The following is a 21,068-nucleotide window of genomic DNA, read 5'->3' on the forward strand; positions in this document are numbered from 1 at the left end:
GTAAGCCGGGTACGGGCCTCGAGGTATACCTTCTTGCCCGGGCTTTTCCTGAACGGTAGCTAGCAGCTACCGTGTCACTGTGTTTTGACCCAACGGGTCTTATTGACCCAGTGGTGCGTCCATTCTGTAGGCAGTGCATTTATCATCAGGTTTGCCCCTCCGCCTATAAAAATACCATCGTCTCGTCAAATAAAGCAAACTACGAAGTGTAGTTTACTTATATAATAGTATTAAATACACTCCGAGACGCGTTGTGTCTGGTACAAGTTTTACATACATATATTAGCTTAGGAGTTTTTTTTCAGTTATACATATATGAAACGTATCCTCATTAGTATAGATATATAAATGACGAATGTAAGAATAAAGATAGCAAAAAAATATGTACAAATTAGATTAAATTTGGTAATGCACGCCGATATTATGTATAGTTGTTAGCCTTGAGTCGATATTTCCTAACACTACGTGATTAAGCTAAGGGCCAAAACTGACTTAATGGCTGTATACGTAATGCACGATCTGTTTTTATGGATTTCGTTATTTTATGTGTTTAAAAACAAAATACAGTAATCATTGCAGCAACAAAAGCCATAGTCTCTTGTAAGTAGAATGTGGAACTTCCCAAAGATCGTGGTGCAAATCCACGTTACTACTTAGTCAACACTTATTTTTTTTTTAATTAATTTATGTAATCTGTCATAAGAGTTATTTACATTGAGGAATTACGTAAATATAAATCTGAAGTTACAAATGGCTACTGTACAAATAATGCGTGGAATGGTCTCAAAAATGCAAGCATGTCGTTTATCCACGATTCGAATGGCCGAAAAATGTACCAGCTCAAGTCATTTAAAGGGAGGAGAGTTCTCGTCTTTATGATTTAATATTGTCAATTTAAACTAAATTAATTCACACGAATCAATAAAACACAGTAATCAGATCGTTTATTTCAGCTCCAAGTCTTACACTTAACCAAAGACGCTTTTGTCCGTTGGTTGGTTATTTACGACTTGTTATTAATAAATAAAACTCTCGATTATATCAGACACGTATGACGAGGAAAATGTTGTTTCTCGTGTTTCTCTATGTTTGTATAACCCTCTAATCCGATTGTCGTCTTGACTTTCACGTCTATTTTAGTCCCCCATAGTAAATAGGCGTATTACATTTATTCTTGTTTTATATTTTATGAGATATAGGTAATGATAAATTCGTGAGAGTTATGAGCCATTCTGAACGTACTATTACATTGAATGGAGGTCTTACAAATTGTTCTAAGAATCGTTCATCACAGATCGTGAAATATGTAATACATTGTAAATGTATGATCATTTTGTAAGCGTATTAGGAATACGTTTTTGTGTTATCTAAACGAAAATATTCGCCATGTGGTTTAAATACAATCATTTCGACGACCTTCGTGGTCGAGTAATGTGTACGGCGGTTTTCATGGGTACACTCCGAGGTCCCCGATTCTTATCCCGGCCGAGCCGATGTAGGAAAAGTTCACTAGTTTTCTATGTTGACTTGGGTCTGGGTGTTTGTGGTAACGTGGTTACTTCTGATTTTTCATAACACAAGTGCTTTAGCAAATTGGGATCAGAGTAATGTATGTGACGTTGTCTAATATTTATTTATTTATTGTTGAAAATTTTCAGCAAATATAATATGTGAATTTGTATGTTTGGAACATTTTTTCTATTTTTATTTCCAATGTTCGCTTATTGATAACACGAAGTGACACCGATTAGGAACCCAAAAATTTTATTGTTATTTTGGCACATTAGGTACATTAAGATATAAAAATTGCTACCAAACAATAAAGTCGTTTGACAAACAGAAAAGAAAAGATATGTCTTTGCTTGTTTGTAGAGAAATAAAATCTAGCTAACGCAGGATACTTATGGTACGTATTCTATCATCTATCAGAATCACATAACCGCGATAAAGTTATACAGTGTAGGTATGAAGCGAATGGCATAGTCTAAGAGTTTACGACAGATGTCAACAATATGTATAATTGTCAAAAAATTGAAAATAAAATTGGTTACAAAAAGACTTCATAAATGGTACTCTCATGACAATGAGGGAATTATTTATATTCAGTCCTCAAGTATCCAAATGGGAATATAAAAATGTATGAAAACAGGAACAGAATATTAAAGAAAGTGATCCTCAAACGCGGTAAAACCCCGAGGCGAATTCTCAAGGTATGTGTTATTATTGCAAACAGTATGTAAAGTTTTGTGATAAGAAATTTTACGACCTGTTTCATTTAGCAATGTTACATTTATTGACTTAATTAAAATTCTAATGTTGCCATAATTACCTTATAATCTTTTTAATGTATCATTTAAAATAGATCGTGTCTATATACCATTTTTTTTAAATAGTTTATCTGAAAGAACTCTTAATTAGATTTTATTTTCTGAATAAAATTAATCTCTTATACACACTTCGATTATTATAATTCGTTTATTAAAATAGGTATACATCATCAGCCTACTACTGTCCACTGCTGGACATAGGCTTACCCTAGAGCGCGTGTGGCATTTGTACCTGTACTTGGAGTAGTGTAATCTATAAGTTACATTACATTACATTAATAGCCTGTAAATTTCCCACTGCTGGGCTAAGTCCTCTTCTCCCTTTGAGAAGAAAGTTTAGAGCATATTCCACCACGCTGTTCCAATGCAGGTTGGTGGAATACACATGTGGTAGAATTTCGTTGAAATTAGACACATGCAGGTTTCCTCATGATGTTTTTCTTCACGAGCACGAGATGAATTATGAACACAAATTAAGCACATGAAAATTCAGTTTGCCTGGGTTTGATCCCGAATCTATAAGTAGTATGAAACAAAGTCGTTTCCCGCGTCTGTACGTTTATATCTTTTTAACCACGCAACGGATTTTAAAGCGGTTTTTATCAATAAATTAAGTAATTCAAGAGTGGTTTATAATGTTTATATGTATCATACATGCATATTGTAGTAGAGAAAAGGCGAGAATTGTAACTTTCCTAGCTGTTAAAACAAGAAATTTTTCTTTTATGTTTGTTCTTCAATCAAATCAAATCAAAATTTACTTTATTCAAGTAGGCTTTACAAGCACTTTTGAATCGTCATTTAACAAACTATATTAAGCAAAGCTACCACCAGTTCGGAATGTAGATTCTACCGAGAAGAACCGGCAAAAAACTCAGTAGTTACTCTTTTTCAACATCTAATAATACAGTCATGTTAGTTAAATACAATTATATGTGTATGTTATATATCCTGCCCGGAAGTCAACAAGCATTAACTCCGCGCTTTTTTATCATAGATATATAATCTTGTATCGAATATTATGCCGTCTACCAAAGTATTTTTTACAAATGATTCGAATTTATGAAACGGCAAAGTTAAAAATGTCGGCGAAATTTTATCTAAAAGTTATGTATATAATTTTTTATCCGTGTCAAGCTCGGCCGAGTAGATAGTATTTGACATAATCCTTTAAAATAACGAAGTAAAAGTGCTTGTAAGAACCTTCTAGAAAAATGGTATTTTGATTTTCGATTTGCATTATAATATAGATTTAGACATCTCATAAACAAGGGAAATCGTATATACTCGTATATAATGTGTTTTGAATTCAAAGTATTAAAAAACTTGATCGATTCGACAAATTACTTATTTAAACTCATGAATATTCTTTAAATTATCATAATTTTCAAATAATTGAGTCCACGTCATAATTTAATTGGTTTCGAAAAAAATATATAGTTAAACTATCGTCCTTTTTATGCCTAGTCGAGTAAAGCCATATAAGTTGGCGGTTTTTAATAAAATTTTAATAATTAACTTTTAGAGTAGTGCAGTTTTGTTTTCATAAGTTTTTAAATGAAAAATTCAATTTCGTGCGGTTTTTAGGCGTTTAAATGGTGACCGTGTTATTGTTTTAGATAAAGTGAAAATGTATTGAAGTATTCTATTGTGATTTTTTTTATGATATATGTAGCTGGATGTGCTAATGGGATACCTCATGGTAAGTGATCACCACCTCTTAAAGACATTGGCATTGAGATTTTATATCCCTTGTGCCTATACACTACCTCACCATTCACAGGAACACAACAATACCAAGTATTACCGCTAGATTGATGATGAAATTACTAAATTACTTGTATTTAAACCATTAAGGTCTAAATACAAGTAAGATAGTATGTAGCTGTTAGTTAGAGGCCGGTGTTGACAACCGAGATGGCTAGGTTAGAACACGTGATTGATGACTGCATTTATAAGCCCAGACAAGCCAAGACTACTGAAAATAATTGTGCTTTATTAATGTTTACAATTCGTCTCGTGTTTGATGAAGAGAAAACAAATCGTGAGGAACCCGGCAACTCCAGAACTCATTGAAGCTCCATAATTTCTTCTAAAACAGAGAGTAGGCCTTAAGCCACTTTTGGGACATTTACAGACTGTTACATGGTCAGTAATAGTGGCTGTCTCATTGATCTCGTGTCTAGATATAAGGTCATAGGTCCCGAGTTTCTTCTCGGGTTCAAAGTCCAGGTCTTAACGAAACTTTGAAGATTGAGTTTATCAGTCGACATATTCTCAGTATCAGCCTCTGAAGGTTTATTTGGCCTTGGAGAGAAGATTTACTGATTTGGTCGTGCGTCTGTATTCCAACCAGTCATGTTGGATTTATCATCCCATCGATTTATCAGAGTGAGACAATAGATAGTTCTCATATGTTCACTCATACACTTGGTCAAGAGAATGAAAAAACTGCAAAACTTGCAAATCCAGCCAGTTATGTTATCTTATTTTCATCAATCGAATAGTCACTTTTAATTTGCACCTGTTTCAAATATTGATTCTAGGTATTTGAAGTTATACGTCACAGAGAATATTTATTATTCTACTCGAATCAATTAATGGTTCAAAATAAATTAATCCAATTGGAATCGGATTAAAATTTGACATTTGTGTTTATTTACATTTCATTTCAAAGTGAGTTGTGATTGCTTAGTGTATAGAGCGTGTGAATTTTAATAGGGGTTTAGAATTTTATTGCGGGTTGCCCAATATTGATCTGGGCAAGCAGTAATGAGATTTCATGTACTTTATTTTCTTTAATTTGAAGCAGTGTGGGAACGCGGGAGTGGAACGGGAGCGTTTATGTATAGTTAAAAATTTAGTTTTTTTATTGTCAGGATAGCAACATATCAAATATTATAGTCAGTGAGGCAATAACGCCGAAAGGTCCTGTCAATATTTCTACAGTAATATTGACCACGTACAACCGTTTGCCCATTTGCATTCCTTTTTTAAATAAATAAAAACAATGATATTTTTCTAGGAAGCTAGTCAAAACTAAAACAAATATTTTATGTACGTCCACGGAAGTGATGTCACGCACATAATATTAATACTAATCCAGTTTGTGAGCGTATCGACCGACCGTTGACTGATTTGCCGTTACTCGTCGACAGAGTGAAAAATTTATTGATATTTCTTGCAAATTATTATGCATCAAATCACTGACTTCGATACAGTTATGGAGTTACCGTATAACCTACACGAATTGTATCTTTAATTGGTCATAGACAATTAACTCGGTAAAATATTACAATTAGTGCAGACACTTTATTATGATCACACATTGATTTTTTACCATTGGCAACACTAACGCTATATTTTTCCAAGATGTTTTTTTCTGTTTAGCAACAAAATCAAAATTATACTTTTCGATCGTCACTTCAGCTAAAATATATTTAAATAAAGAACAGGCAAAAAGTCCTGTAGATGTTCTTTTTAAAAATCTTTTAGTAAGGTAGTGTGTATAGTAATTAAGAATTTATTAATACGTCAGTAATTAATAGTTAAAGAGACAAAACTTTTAACATATTTACAAGACGCTTCTTTTCCAATTACCGGGAACAAGCAGTCGCTTTTGTCTCTGTATTCGCTTTTGTTACATAATAATGTAACTAGTTTTCGCCTTCGGCATCGCTCGCGTTTTATGGGTTGGTTGTCAGGTATTATTCACACAATATCTTTATGAATTATAGCTTGTGTTATTCCGACGCTTAGTGTTAATATATAGAATAGGTATCTATTATACAATATACTTATTATAATATCTGACAATATGCACCTTACTATAATTCGCCACGAGCACAGGCACGGGCAGGCTACTCTCATCAGATATTAGTCACAATTTTGGAGACATATGGTAATATCATTTCAATGGTAATATCATAAGACAGGAATGTTCAGACGCGCTATCGAAAAATCGAGTGCTTTTCAAGAATTGAGAATTTCTTGACCGAAGATCCCAATTGGCTTAACTTATTGATGCAGGTTGAGGAGTTCCACGATAATGTCACTTATCGTGACATTATCGTGGACAGAAACTACATAAAACGTACACATCGTAATACGTAATGGTAATCACATCATACACGGAAAGATCCAAGGAAAATAAAATGTGGGTCGAAGAAGGACCTCTTGGCTAAAAAATCTGCGCTAATGGTATCAAGCATCCGTTCATTAGAGACGTGGCATCGAAGATACAAGTTGCTTTAATGATCGCTGACCTTCGAAAGAAGATGTCACTTTAAGAAGAAGTAATAGGTATAACTCTTTTAGATAACACGGTGCGTTAAGCACCCAATGTCCATGAAATTTTCCAATAAATAATATCTTAAAAAATGATAAATTTAAATCAAATTAAATCAATTTTGTTCAAGTGAACTTCACAATAAAGCGTTTTTGAATTCGTTTTTCCACCGTTTCGAAAAACAGCCTCCAGCGAGAAGAAACTCGCAAGTTGCTCTTTTCAAATAAACAGATTTACAATGCTGTTTTTCACAATAATTAGTGTCCTGTGATGGAACCCGAGGCTAAACCCAGGCGTCTTTTCTAAAAAGTATTATTTTAATATATAATAAGATTTATTTATTAATTGAGTCTTAATAAACTTTTTAAATAAAGATGAGCAAGGCTCATAATTATTGCTCCATTAACTAAAATGGTATGAAAACATAGTAGGTAGTTCTCGTGTTTATCGCGTTCAAAAAAAAGTCGGGGTGACTTTGTTGTATATAATGTATCCATAATATTATGTCTAATGATAGTAATTTAAAGATTTGTTCTTCTTAATTTGTTAATAGTAGCTCATTATTTTAAGCGTTTATAAATTAGCGTATATTAGATCTGTCCGATAAAGCATTATATAGGAGCCGAGATGGTCCAGTGGTTAGAACGCGTGTATCTTAACCGATGTTTTCAGGTTCAAACCCAGGCAGGCATCACTGAATTTTCATGTGCTTAATGTGTGTTTATAATTCATCTCTTGCTCGGTGGTGAAGGAAAACACCGTGAGGAAACCTTCGTGTGTCTAATTTCAAATTCGTGTGTCGAAATTCTGCCACATGTGTGGCGCACCAACCCGCATTAGAGCTGTGGTGGAATATGCTCCAAACCTTCTCCTCAAAGGGAGAGGAGGCCTTAGCCCAGCAGTGGGAAATTTACAGGCTGATAATGTAATGTAATGTAATGTTCTATTTGTAGGAATGTTACTATATAGTGTTGAAATGTAGGAATTAATTTCAACAAATATTGCCGTAGGACTCACCAATTCGCATATTTGTTGTATGGATTTGTATTGCTTGAAGGAGTGACGTCACTAGAAATAGTTTTAATCGATTTTTGGATAACAGACAATATGTTACTTATGTGAAATACTACCAATGCCCTTTTAATATAATAAAATAAAAATATACTTTATTAAGGAAAGCACTTAAAACGTCATCTTACAAAATTGTAAACGTAAAGCTACCATATGATAGAAACTCAGTAGATACTCTTTTCCAAAATTCAAATTCAAAGTTATGTCAGTTAAATACAAAATTTATATACTGTAGGGAATATTTAAAGTCAACGAGTGTTAGCTCCACGCTTTTTTAATATCTACATAATCTTGTGTCGAATAATAGGTCGCATTTATTAATGTTTTTTTACCAAACGTTTTGAATTTATCAATCAGCAACGTTGTGCAATATAAGCTTGCTTAGATAGATAGATAAGACCTGTATATAAATAAATAAATAAATATTGGACAACATCACATACATTACTCTGATCCCGGTGAAAGTAGCTAAACCACTTGTGTTATGGATAATCAGGAGTAACGACGGTACCACATACACCCAGACCCAAGACAACATAGAAAACTAATGAACTTTTTGTACATCGATTCGGCCGAGAGTCGAACCCGGAACCTCCGAGTGCCGTACCCATGAAAACCGGTGTACACACTACTCGACCATGGAGGTAGTCAATATGCAAACACACAATACAGAAAAAATTACAAAATTTTCTAAAATACACTTCATGGCTCCACAATATAATAAACAAAATGTAACCGCACGGTAGTGTCACACCAGTGACACTACAGTTAGGATTACAAACCTTACCTTTGATTTTAAAAGCCATCTCATCCCAAATGTTTTTTGATGTGAAATAACTGTTATTGTACCTATACCGTGACGGTAAACGGGACGACTTCTTCATGGCGTTTTGCTTTCTTCCAACGGTCGCTCTGTACCCCCACGTGTGTGCTTGGCGCCTTTATTAAAATGGTATTAACGCAGCAAAAAAATATTTATATTATAACAAAAATTCATTATACAGAACCATCAATTTCCATATTTGCTAGGCATCACGTGATGGTCACAATTTTTACTATTATATAATAAGAACCCCACTACAACATCAAAGCATGTATCATTATGTATGCTGTTCGTTGATTGTCTGCAGGTGATGGGGCGTACGTAATTTTTTCCTTCCTCTGTATAAAATCGCCTTGGCTCAATCATCCCAAATAGAAATCCATTATAAGTCGTCACAGTTTTTAATCAAGGTTAAAATTACGAAGGCCTTTCTATAATTGATGCGGAAGCTCCGATGTTGAATGGAGGAATGGAGTGTTTGATTGTTTCCAATTTCACGGATAAATTAGCAATGTAAATCTGATTGGTCAATTTTAGTTTGGCTCTGAAGTAAAAGTAAATTTTAAGACACATCGACACGTCCTGCGTTAAACTAAGTAAAACAAAAAGCAATACTCAAACAAGAGCATTTAAAAAAAGAAGATATCGTCCCGCTAACGTCCCAGGTTTTGAAACTTGGGATACGACTCTTAATCTAGCTTAGATTAAACTGTCAATTTTCTTTTTAAGCTCTCAATTTTTTGTTTTATAGCACATACATCATTGTAATTTTTTTTTATTCTCTAAAAAAATCCCAATAAGTATTTATTCAATTGAAATCAAGAATATTAGTACTGTTCTATCTAGTATATATATATTACTTACTTAAACAAGACGCAGCCTGAGCAGGAACCGCTTAACGCTGGAAAAACCGCGCGGATCAGTTAGCGATGAATATAAAAGTCAAATACATAATAATTTTTAGCACAATCATGTCTATGCATGGCAACGGTAAACGAAGATGACCTCTGATCCGCTTGAACCCTTGTTTCTCAATCAATCAACTTGTTGTGCAACTTTAATTGGTATGTCTCATCCTTTATAAGGATAAGTACAGCCGACTGTCATTAGAACAGAGAATATACGCAAGGGGCATGGGTGAGAACTGAATCACGAAATCTTAAAAATATTTCTATTCCAATAAATAATTTTGACTTCGTAAGAGGCTTTTGACATTGACTTTAATAATATAACCAATTATATTAATTTTTAAATCTCATTTGTTAATACAACAATTTACTAAAACAATTTAGACTTCGGTCAATCATCAATTTTCATATGTTTAGTCAGAATCCATAATTGATTTCTTGTTCAATGGTGAAAGACATAGTTGTGAGGCAGTATGTTTACCAATATGCATGAAACAGCGCAAAAACTCCAAAGCTTCTCAATAAATTGGAAGCCTTAGCCCAATAGAACATCTACTTAATAGCACCTACAAGCACCCACTCGTAAAGGAGAATATTTTAATTCGTTTAAATAAATAAGCTTGATATATATATTTATATAAATTTAAATAATATGTCATCATCGTATTTGCTACATAATTATCTTCCTCAATAAATAATCTTCAAGTGCTCTTTCAACATTTTAGTCACGGACTTGAAATATCAATACTTACTTTGAATATATTATATCTGCATTGTAAATATTACATACTATTGCCTGCTTAGATGGTATCGTTGGTCTGCTTCTGTCTGCTAAGGAAGAAACCCCATATAGGGCTTTTTAAAAAAAGAAAAATCAGTCAAAATTAGGAAGTTATCGAAACTCCCTTCCCGCAAGAGCACTTGTAATCATACGGCAGATTTCTCATCGATCGTACTGGATAGCTGTCTAACAGTCTGGATTATAAGAGGAAATAGAGTGTACTTGTGTTTTATCCGCACAATAATAATTATAGTGCGTATATGTTATCTCCAGCGTAGTTGATTAGTCCTTGAGATTAGACGTCATGGCCAAACATTGGCCGGATGGTCTTTATGACATGTATTCGTTCATTCATTGTTTTATATCAATCTCTATGTAAGAATCTAAAATGCAAACTATTTCTAAAATATTAACTAGATTTATCAATAGTTGTTTAGGGGTCGATGAGTCAAATGTTGCTGTCTTTTTCTATAGGATATAAAATCAATGATAATAGAAAGAGAAAATTCTATGTTTCACAAAACAGCGTCTAATGAAACATTTTTCAAGTATCCGTTTCGATGAACTATCGATGTCTCGTGAAGCCAGTCGGTGACATGTTGTCGGACAAATGGGCATATTTTAGTAAATGGCCAACATCACCTGTAAACATTGGGCATGTAAGAAAATAATGCTAAGCATTCTTGACTCCAACCACGGGATCTAAGATGGTACACCTTGTGCTCTGCTCACTCAATTTTTAAATCAGAACAAAATCGTACATAATGTTGCTGTTGGCAGTAAAATTAATTACGAGTCCGTAATACCTACCCAGATAGATTAGCATGAAGTCAATTATGATGGGATCAGATGGTTGATCTATGCATAGTTTTTATACGGTATGGAAGCTACCAAATGTTAAGCGAACAAATTTAAAAGCACAGTCTTTTATAAAGAGCTCCATGGTGAACGAATATACATAATTTTTATGGTACTTAAGGTTAATATGTTTCTATTTAAATCATTTGGACCGGATTCCTTAAAACAAAAAATATAGCTACGAGAATAATATATATGTTGTATATTATGACGCACAATCGTTAAAATTTTTAAAGTTCATTAGGATATTTGTTAAAATTGACCTTGACATACAAGTTTTTTTTTTTTATGTATAATTCCACGATTACATTTGATTACATACAAAAATCCACCACACAATAACAAACGTACATCAATAATTATCTTAGATACAATTTAATTTCATAATTTAGGTAAAACGGTCAAATGGGCCACACCACCACTCACCGTCAAGTGGTCACTAACGCTCATAGACATCAGCGTTGTGATAAATAGTAACCAATCCTTATTTCACAAATGCGTTATGAACCTTGGGAACTAAGACGATTCCCTTGTGTCTGTAGTTACATGGGCTCACTTAAACTCCAAAGCAGAACACCCATGATGGCCCAGTAGCCGAGATGGCCTAGTGGTTAGAACGCGTGCATCTTAACGATGATTTGGGGTTCAAACCCAGGCAGGCACCACTGAATTTTCATGTGCTTAATTTGTGTTTATAATTCATCTCGTGCTCGGCGGTGAAGGAAAACATCGGAAACCTGCATGTGTCTAATTTCAACTAAATTCTGCCACATGTGTATTCCGCCAACCCGCATTGGAGCAGCGTGGTGGAATATGCTCCAAACCTTCAAAATTATCATTAAAAAAATTTTTTTTTGACCGTAATAAAATAATATTATCATATGTCAAAATTGCTAAGTCGCTTAAACTATGAATAAACATATGTACATATAAACGAAAACATAAACCCATTACCTTCATTCGTGCACAGAGAACTAATTATACATTTTTACATTCTTCAATAATGTTTGTAAAAGATAAGTTAGACGTGCAGTAAATCAGCTGATCGCATAGTTCAAAACGGTAATGTCGGCGAGCGTCATTGACACACATACGCTTTGACGTAATACGCAATACAGCCTTATTCTGTGAAATATTTACGATGTATTTACGAACGAGTTAGAACGATTTTAAAACTTTCAAAAAAAAAATATTTTTTTATTTCTTTAAATTGTAATCACTGCGTTACCATTTAAGGCTTTTTAAATGTCGTAATCGGTTTATGTTATGATTTTATTACAGCAAATTGATTGCCTTTTTATATTATTTTGACAGTAATTTATGGAAATTGATACGATTGCATTTATTTTATTGTATTGTGATATAATATGTGATAATAAATGTCTAGTGCATTGTTTTAAACGTCCGGGTTGTGTTGCATCTGTGGACACCATGAGTTATTAATTCTCGAGCAACAAGCTGTGCGTGACTTGTTCAATTAGCTATGCTATTATAAAAACGATTCAGATTAAGAAAAACTATAATTTTTGCATACAGTATTTTTTTTTTAATTGTATTAAGCTTTATGTTATATTAACGTAAAAAATATATAATAATAAGTCGAACAATGATTAAACGATTATATATTAGAAATAGCAATATATATATATAATTTAATTTTATATTAGTATATATGTAGATTTGCTAAATAAACAAAAAATAAAGTGATTTTAAAATACAAATTCTACTTGGTGGTAGTGCTATGTGAAAGCCTCTCTGAGTAGATACCTCCCCACTAATCAGATATTCAACTGTCAAACAGCAGCACTCAGTGGCAGTGGTCGCCACTAATCATCAGGTGGTCCACTTACTACTACCACTTCATAAAAAATATTCATACTGTTAAGATTTTTTTAATATTGCATAATAAAGTTTAATATTTAAACGTTCTCCAGAATAAGTAGTGGGGTCATTCAACGGAAAATAATACGTCACATTAAACTGTCGTGCGACAGCGGTTTGTTTAGGTTTTTTATTGCAACATGATTTCCTAGGCGAATATTTTTAGATGGCAAGTTATTTATAAAAAATATAATAAAGAAATTTTGCACCGCGTTCAATCGACGTGTATTAAATTTTGTCAATTAATATCAGTTAAATAAATATTGGTTAGGGGTCGATTAACAAATCCACCCCTAACAATGTTTTGTCTACTTCTTTCGAATATCGAATCAGTGACATCACTAATTCGATATAATATACAGGCTGTTACTACTACATAGTAGTAACAGCCTGTAAATTTCCCACTGCTGGGCTAAGGCCTTCTCTCCCTTTGAGAAGAAGATTAGGAACATATTCCACCACGCTGCTTCAATGGGCAGTGGCAGAATTTCTTTGAAATTAGACACATGCAGGTTTTCTCACGATGTTTTCCTTAACTCCGAGTACGAGATGAATTATAAATACAAATTAAGCACTTGAAAAATCCGTAGTGTTTGACTGGGTTTGAACCCGTTATCATCGGTTAAGATTTAAGAAGAAGTTCTAGCCACTAGGCCATCTCGGCTCTAACGATGTAAGGAAGAAATAAATCAGTATTAAAATTGACACTCGATAAACATTTATAAGTGTAAGGTTGCATATATATTAAAATAACAATTACATAAAATTCTAACTTGTCTCGTTGATATTCTAAATTTAAATACTAGTTTATCATAATAATACTAGTTTACCCGAGACTACGCTACTGCAGGTTTTTAGGTGAAAAATATATTTACGAGAAAAAAAATTAGTAACACATACACACATATATATAATATATGTAATCTTGTATTTAATACTCATATCTTCGAGACGAGAGGAGGCATTTGTCAAGTAATATATATACATACATACATTTATAGGATGTTATTTTAATTAGCTTTTTATTAAATTACATTACGCATCACGCTTAATACTGTTATTTATACTAATATTATAAATGCGAAAGTAAATCTGTCTGTCTGTCTGTTGCTCTTTTACGGTTAAGCCACTAAATTAAAATTGATGATTTTTTTATATGAAATAAATTTGAATTCAAAGTACATAGGTTTTTGCTTAACACCTGGTAACCAACACCTAAGACGCGAACAAAGCCGCAGGCAATGATTGGTATTATATATTGCCTTTTTTAAGCCTGTAGGGTTGTCTAGAAGAAACGTATCTTTTTCATTAGAATTTCATATTCTACTTATAAAATATATATCTTTGAAGATTACTATTATAGAACTTTTTTATTTAATTTTCTAATATAATTTGTGTTATTTCAGAATTCACCACAATGCATCAAAAGAGCGTTTACAACATCGTCTGGCTCCTGGCTTTGGCTATTACAGCTTGTAAGTATTAAACATTTTGATGCACAACGATTTCATTTCACGAAGTTTATTAATATTACATATTGCTATTTAAGTCTTGGTAGTTTTAAATACATGTTTTTGAAGAGAACGTTTGGGAAATTTGTAATAAGTGAAAATTATAACTAAGAGTGTATTAATTTAATTCATATTATTCGGTTGAAAGAACTTTACTCTCATTGTGACATTAACATGAGAATTTATAGCGAGAAAGATAAATAATGTAACAGTTGTTCAGCAAACTATTTGGGATTTTTAAGGAGATCAGAATACAGAAAATTAAAAAGAATATTCTATTTTCAAATTTTAGAATATTTTAATGTATTGGTATATTATTATAAAGTTATTGGTTATTAGCATAATTATAATGAGCTATCCGTTCCGTCTTTGTGCAGAATAAATAAGGGTTCACCCACATTTTTCTTTTAAATAAGATCTGAAATCAGTATTTTTGATCGTATACATTTGATTTAATTTTTAACTTTCATAAGTAACAAATGTTTCCAAAAATATTGAAAAGAATTAGTATGTTTTCATTTTAATAATTACAGTATAAAATAATTAGTAAATATTCAATATTGCTCATAATAAATTTACAGGCGCAATTATTATATCAAAGTTATATGCATATAATTTTAAATTGCAATTATACACACACACACCCACACACACACACACAAATATATATATATGTTTATCTTCGTGTTATTTTTTGTGCTTACTATTTCATAAAACAACAAATACTTCACATACCTACGTTTTTTAAGAAAACAAGTTTTGTAGAAGGTACGAACATTTCAAAAGGTATGTTGCTATTTTTAAATTTTAAACTTCCATTCCGAAGACGTTAGTCACGCAGTTATAGATCACCATATGTGTAAAACCTGTTCGTACATGGCAAATATCTTAAGCTCTCATCCTACAAGAGCAAGGGAATTCCCGCCAGTGGGAAATCTTAATAGCAGTTAACCATGTAGGTTTTAGTAGGAAAGATATTATTAAATACATATTCATAATTTGATTCGATATTTGAATTCGTTCTTTAAATAAATAACTGCGATCTTGAGCGATGAACATTATGGATTGGGTTCTGTACAAAAATAAGACGTTTTTGTCCATCTTCGTTTTGGTACAATAAACCATAGCATTTTTCCTCTTTGTTCAATACTGAGCTTTATAATTAAAGGTTAAAAAACTATTTTTAAAATATTAGTAGGCTTACTTTATAGAAGGTTCATAGAAAGGGTTATATATGATTTTACTCTGTGGCTCATACAAGCCTGTCTGGACAGGTACCTATCGAATTAAATTTTCTACCGCCAAACAAAAATTCTTATTATTATTATATTCTGGTTTAAGGATAACAGGTAGTGTAACTAATATAAAAGTGTTCTGTAGATATTTATGTTTGAGTTCGAGTTATCAAATTCGGTCAAGCCGTTTTCCTAAATTATGTTTATTTTAAAATAAAATAAATAAGATTTTTATTACATCTGTGCAAAATCGGGACGCACAACTAGTTTTTTTATAAAAGTTCAAAGATAATAATAATTTGTGTAATATTTAATTGAAAAATTACTGTTTTCCTTAAACTAAGCCGTATTTATAATGACGTAGCTAATTGAACAAGTCACGATACCTCGTTTCTCAAGAAGTAATAACTCATGATGTCCGCACATACAATGATATTATTTTATTGTTTTAGAGTTTAGGGTTGTAAGATGTTGTTGGATAAGTGTCTGGCTTATCAAATTACTGACCCCAAGGTTATTATTTCGACAACTTTTCCAGCAGCCTCATCTGTCAGTAATAATTATAAGACATATAGATATAAGAAGAAAAGAGAGCCGAGATGGCCCAGTGGTTAGAACGCGTGCATCTTAACCGATGATTACGGTTTCAAACCCAGGCAGGCACCACTGAATTTTCATGTGCTTAATTTGTGTTTATAATTCATCTCGTGCTCGGCGGTGAAGGAAAACTTCGCGAGGAAACCTGCATTTGCCTAATTTCAACGAAATTCTGCCACATGTGTATTCCACCAACCCGCATTGGAGCAGCGTGGTGAAATATACTCCAAACCTTCTCCTCAAAGGGAGAGGAGGCCTTAGCCCAGCAGTGGGAAATTTACAGGCTGCTAATGTAAAATGTAATGTAATGTAAAGATTATCTGCATCATATGATAAAAGTGTCTCTGTCTGCGTGGCATTGTTTCTGCTTTTAAAAGTTAGGTTTAGCATCAATTTTATTGAAACGAATCTAAGCCAGATTTAAAGGCTCTGATCGACGCGCGTCTCTCGACTTGAGTCGATTTTCGTATCTTCCAAGCTATATAAGAACTGTGGTTTACGTGAATTCCAGCTCAGCTCTTATTTCTTCGCAATAAAACTACTCAGATAATTTGATTCATGAAATTTTTGACCAGAACAACGAGCTTTATTGGGAACGACGAGCGGTGAGTAAAAGGGCCGTCGTGACTTGGTCGTCAATCAGAGTTTTAAAGATGGAACTTTGCCAATGTGTATGGAGAAATTTTCACGAAGCATATTAATCTATACAATTTAAGAAAAAATAGGTTACAATTCATGAGTATCATTTTAACACAAAAGATATAAATTAATGATATTAATGTAATTAATTAAAAACACTGACTACTGAGTTTCACGACGGTTCGTCTCGGTAGAATCTACTTACTATCGTGTTGGCTTTTAATTAAATCTCGTGAAATTACTATTCAGAAGTGCTTCTAAGAGCCTGCTCGTATGAATTATGATTTGGAGAAGAATTGATGAGCGAGTGATATTTATGTTAGAGGAGATATAATGGTAAATAAACATCATTAGACTTCGAATTAACGCGACATCATTGGTCGAGGGCTTGAATAAATCTGTGATATTAATTATGAGTTTGTTGAATGTTCGATAGTTATCGGGACTTCGGTAGTAAAAAAAGTTAGTTAATTAGTTCAACAAATAGCGCTGTATATATTAATGATATATTAATTAAGAATTCATTTTGGTGCATAATATAACAGAAATATTAGCGAAACTACTTTTTACTTGGTGGTAGGGGTTTGTGCAAGTCCGTCTGAGTAGGTACCAGCCACTCATCAGATATTCTACCGCCAAACAGCAATATAAATGAGCCGAGATTTCGGGTTCAAACCCAGGCAGGCACCACTGAATTTTCATGTGCTTAATTTGTGTTTATAATTCATCTCGTGCTCGGCGGTGAAGGAAAACATCGTGAGGAAATGTGCATGTGTCTAATTTCAACGAAATTCTGCCACATGTGTATTCCGCCAACCCGCATTGGAGCAGCGTGGTGGAATATGCTCCAAACCTTCTCCTCAAAGGGAGAGGAGGCCTTTATCCCAGCAGTGGGACATTTACGGGCTGCTAATGCTAAAAAAAAAAAAACAGCAATAATCATCATTGGGGTGTTCCGGTTTGAGTGAGTGAGCCAGTGTAACGACAGGCACAAGGGATGTAACATCTTAGTTCCCAAGGTTGGTGGCACACTGGCGATGTAAGGAAAGGTTAATATTTCTTACAACACCGTTGTCTATGGGCGGTGGTGACCACTTACCATCAGGTGGCCCATTTGCTCGCCCGCCTACCGATATCATAAAAAAAACGCTTGGCCTATGTAAATCTAAGGTTTATCTTTACTCCTTATTCGATTGGAATACGCTATACCTTTATATATTATGAATATACCAATTGTATTCACGATCAGTGGAACTATCGTATAAAAACTTTTTATATGAAAATGAAAACGAGAGGTGTCATAGGACATCTGATTGGATCGAAGTTGCTTTCGCTATATATTACATATAAATCAAAGTATAAATAAAACCGTATATGAAAGAAAGAGACAGAGATAAAGAGAATGAGAGGGAAAGCTCGCCTGGCAGTTTACTCTACTGTAAGACGCGTAAAAGGACAAAGTTCAAAAAAATATTTCGACTTTCATATAAATCGGTCAAACTATGACAAAGCATATTAATCTCGATCAGATAGCAATATTAATTTCATTGTTAGATTACAAGTAGTATTATATAATAATGAGAAGACCAAATCCAGGTGTCCTTTTACGTTAACACAGATTTCGACCGTGCCCAGTACCACAGCTCAATTAACATATTAATTAAGGTTTACACCTCAGTATCCGTCTCTCCCTGAATTGATAATCGTAGTACATTTAATATTCAACGAACTTGAATTTGAGATTTTAACAAAGATTCACAGTGATAAAACGAAGCTATAGAAATTTATAGCACGCGTATTATTTAAAGAGTTTTTAAAAAGCATTAAGTGTTTATTTTATGGTTCTCATAGATACTCTTTATTTGAGCACCACATACATCGTGGAGAAATAAAAGTATTTATACTAATACTATAGTTGTTATTGATATTGTACGTGCTATTTTTAATCCATGAAGACGAGCCCCTCTATTTTTCATGAGGGGAAAGTGCGGAGTGTGGGACTCAAGCTTTAGTCTAAAGTCATCCAAGTCATTCGACATCCAAGTGTTGCCGTGGATGTTGAGAAAACGGGAAAGTTGCTCTAAATATTATTCATGTTCTACATCTTTTATTTTAATTTACATTCAGTGGTTAAATGATAAATTTATACCAAATTGACGGAAGATGCAGTTTTTAATAATGCAGCTAACTATTACTCTGGTTCAAAAAAAAATACCAAACCCAGGATATTAGTAATACAGAAATGGCGTGGCGTGTTTTCGTACTTTAATTCAAAATAAATATTAGTAGAAAATAAAAATACAGAGTATTTCACATTAAATAAATATAATAGTGATTTGAAATTGGGAATTTTGGTAGAGCATATTTCCAGTTGACTATGAATATTTTCTGTCATTTAACTTAGGGTTTGTGTATCCATATAGATAATCAGAGCGTAGCAATAGATTTCACACTGTAACAGCTTACATTGCGAACTTGTATTGTCGCGATTTGGAAAAACAGTCGAGTACCTCATCGCGGATTGAACCATGTGTAATGTACCACTAAACAATGTATAAAAAACCTAGCCTACCTATATATTTTCGATTGACGTCAAAAAATAATCTGCTGCATACTATATGAATAAAAAAATAACGCAAGAACTGGACAGAAAAACAAAACTCTTGAAATGTTAGTTAAATAGATTATAACTAAAATAAAAATAAAAACTGAGAACATTAATATTACTAGCTTAGCCAATCTACTGGATGTGTAACTTTAAAACAATGATAGGATTATCTGACGGGGCAGTAAACTGAGGTGATTGTCAACGCCTCCGTCTTAACATCAGATTCATTTAATGTAATTACTTCATTGTGAATTTTCCATAGCTATAATTTTATTTATTTACTTTTACGATTCCAATACCTTTCACAATAAACGATTAATGAATAATTTTATATATATTTAAGATTCATTAATTCTCAAACTGTTAACAGTAGATAATAAAATAACCTACTTAAGATCAACTTCTATATCACTCAATCGAACGCAATGATATTGATTTAGACACAGGCAGGTCGATGTTCCATGGGTTTCCGGGTTATGGGTTTAAAAATCACTTCGTAACTTATTCGGAACTATTGAAATATTTACATCATGACTTTCTACTTCATAATTGTATTCAGCGGTGCATTTCGAGTTTTCTATAGAATAGCCTGTTTGTTTTTTGTTTGTCGGATTGTTTTATTTACCACTTGATTTAAGCTTGTCACTTGTGTGAGAAGTGGGTACGACAATAGTACAAGGGGTAAGGTTCAATCCTGTGACTTTTTACATCTCTAGGCGGCCTGTAAACCATTGCGCTATTTACGCTTCAATTATATTGTTAATATGAATGTGAATCAGTTAATTTTAACGTATAATTGTGTAAACAAATTTTATACTATAAAGATAGATTATTGTTTATTGTGTATAAATATCAACTAAGTAAAGACCACATTCCACCACGACGATCTTTGCGAATTAATGAATATACAAAAAAGTGGCAGGCTTTCATCCGGCAATAACAAATCCATACGTGATGATTTTTAAACATAAATTAGGCATGTCTGAATTTTCTCAGATGTTGCGACGATCAGTTATGCACATCGGAATCGAATTTTTAGCTTCGGTTATGTATAGCGAGCGAGTATATATAATTATATTCTATCCACTGAGCCACGTCGGCTCTTTTTTTTATTAACACAAAAGACTGTCACGATAATCGTATCTGTCAACAAGAATTATACACTAACATTGTGTAAATATACAAAAATGTATGCTTAAATCTTATAACTATGTTTATTTATAAAGCTGGAGTTGCATAGTCGCTGACATTGATAAATCTTTGCTCTTTATCTACTGACAAGAAATGCATACAATTTAAACTTTCGCGAGGAGTTTCCTGCCTCATGCGCTGTTCCATTATCTTTGTTGATCTTTGTCGAATGTGTGGCGCTGGAGTTAGAGTGGGCTAACGTTGACAAAGGGAATATCAAACCTCTTTCATTATTAAAACCCCATACCATTTCTTGTTTTTAAAATTAATATTGTACTCACAATTAATTAATTGTGAGTGAGTGTTTTGAAACACGCTAACTATTTTTGTGTTGCTAATACAAAATATGT

General features: G+C 33.0%; 1 protein-coding gene across 2 annotated transcripts in view; it reads left to right on the forward strand.

The window, feature by feature from the left end:
- The window catches only part of LOC125072693 (laccase-4-like), a 116,225-nt gene that overhangs the window by 55,212 nt on the left and 39,945 nt on the right, over positions 1-21,068 (forward strand). For both annotated transcript variants that reach the window (XM_047683360.1, XM_047683361.1), the window contains exon 2: positions 14,344-14,412. In XM_047683360.1, the coding sequence (XP_047539316.1) occupies positions 14,355-14,412 (58 nt within the window). In that variant the 5' untranslated portion in view covers positions 14,344-14,354. The remainder of the gene's footprint in view (positions 1-14,343; positions 14,413-21,068) is intronic.

Source organism: Vanessa atalanta, chromosome 22, assembly GCF_905147765.1.
Source record: "Vanessa atalanta chromosome 22, ilVanAtal1.2, whole genome shotgun sequence".
Classification (NCBI taxonomy): Eukaryota; Metazoa; Arthropoda; class Insecta; order Lepidoptera; family Nymphalidae; genus Vanessa; species Vanessa atalanta.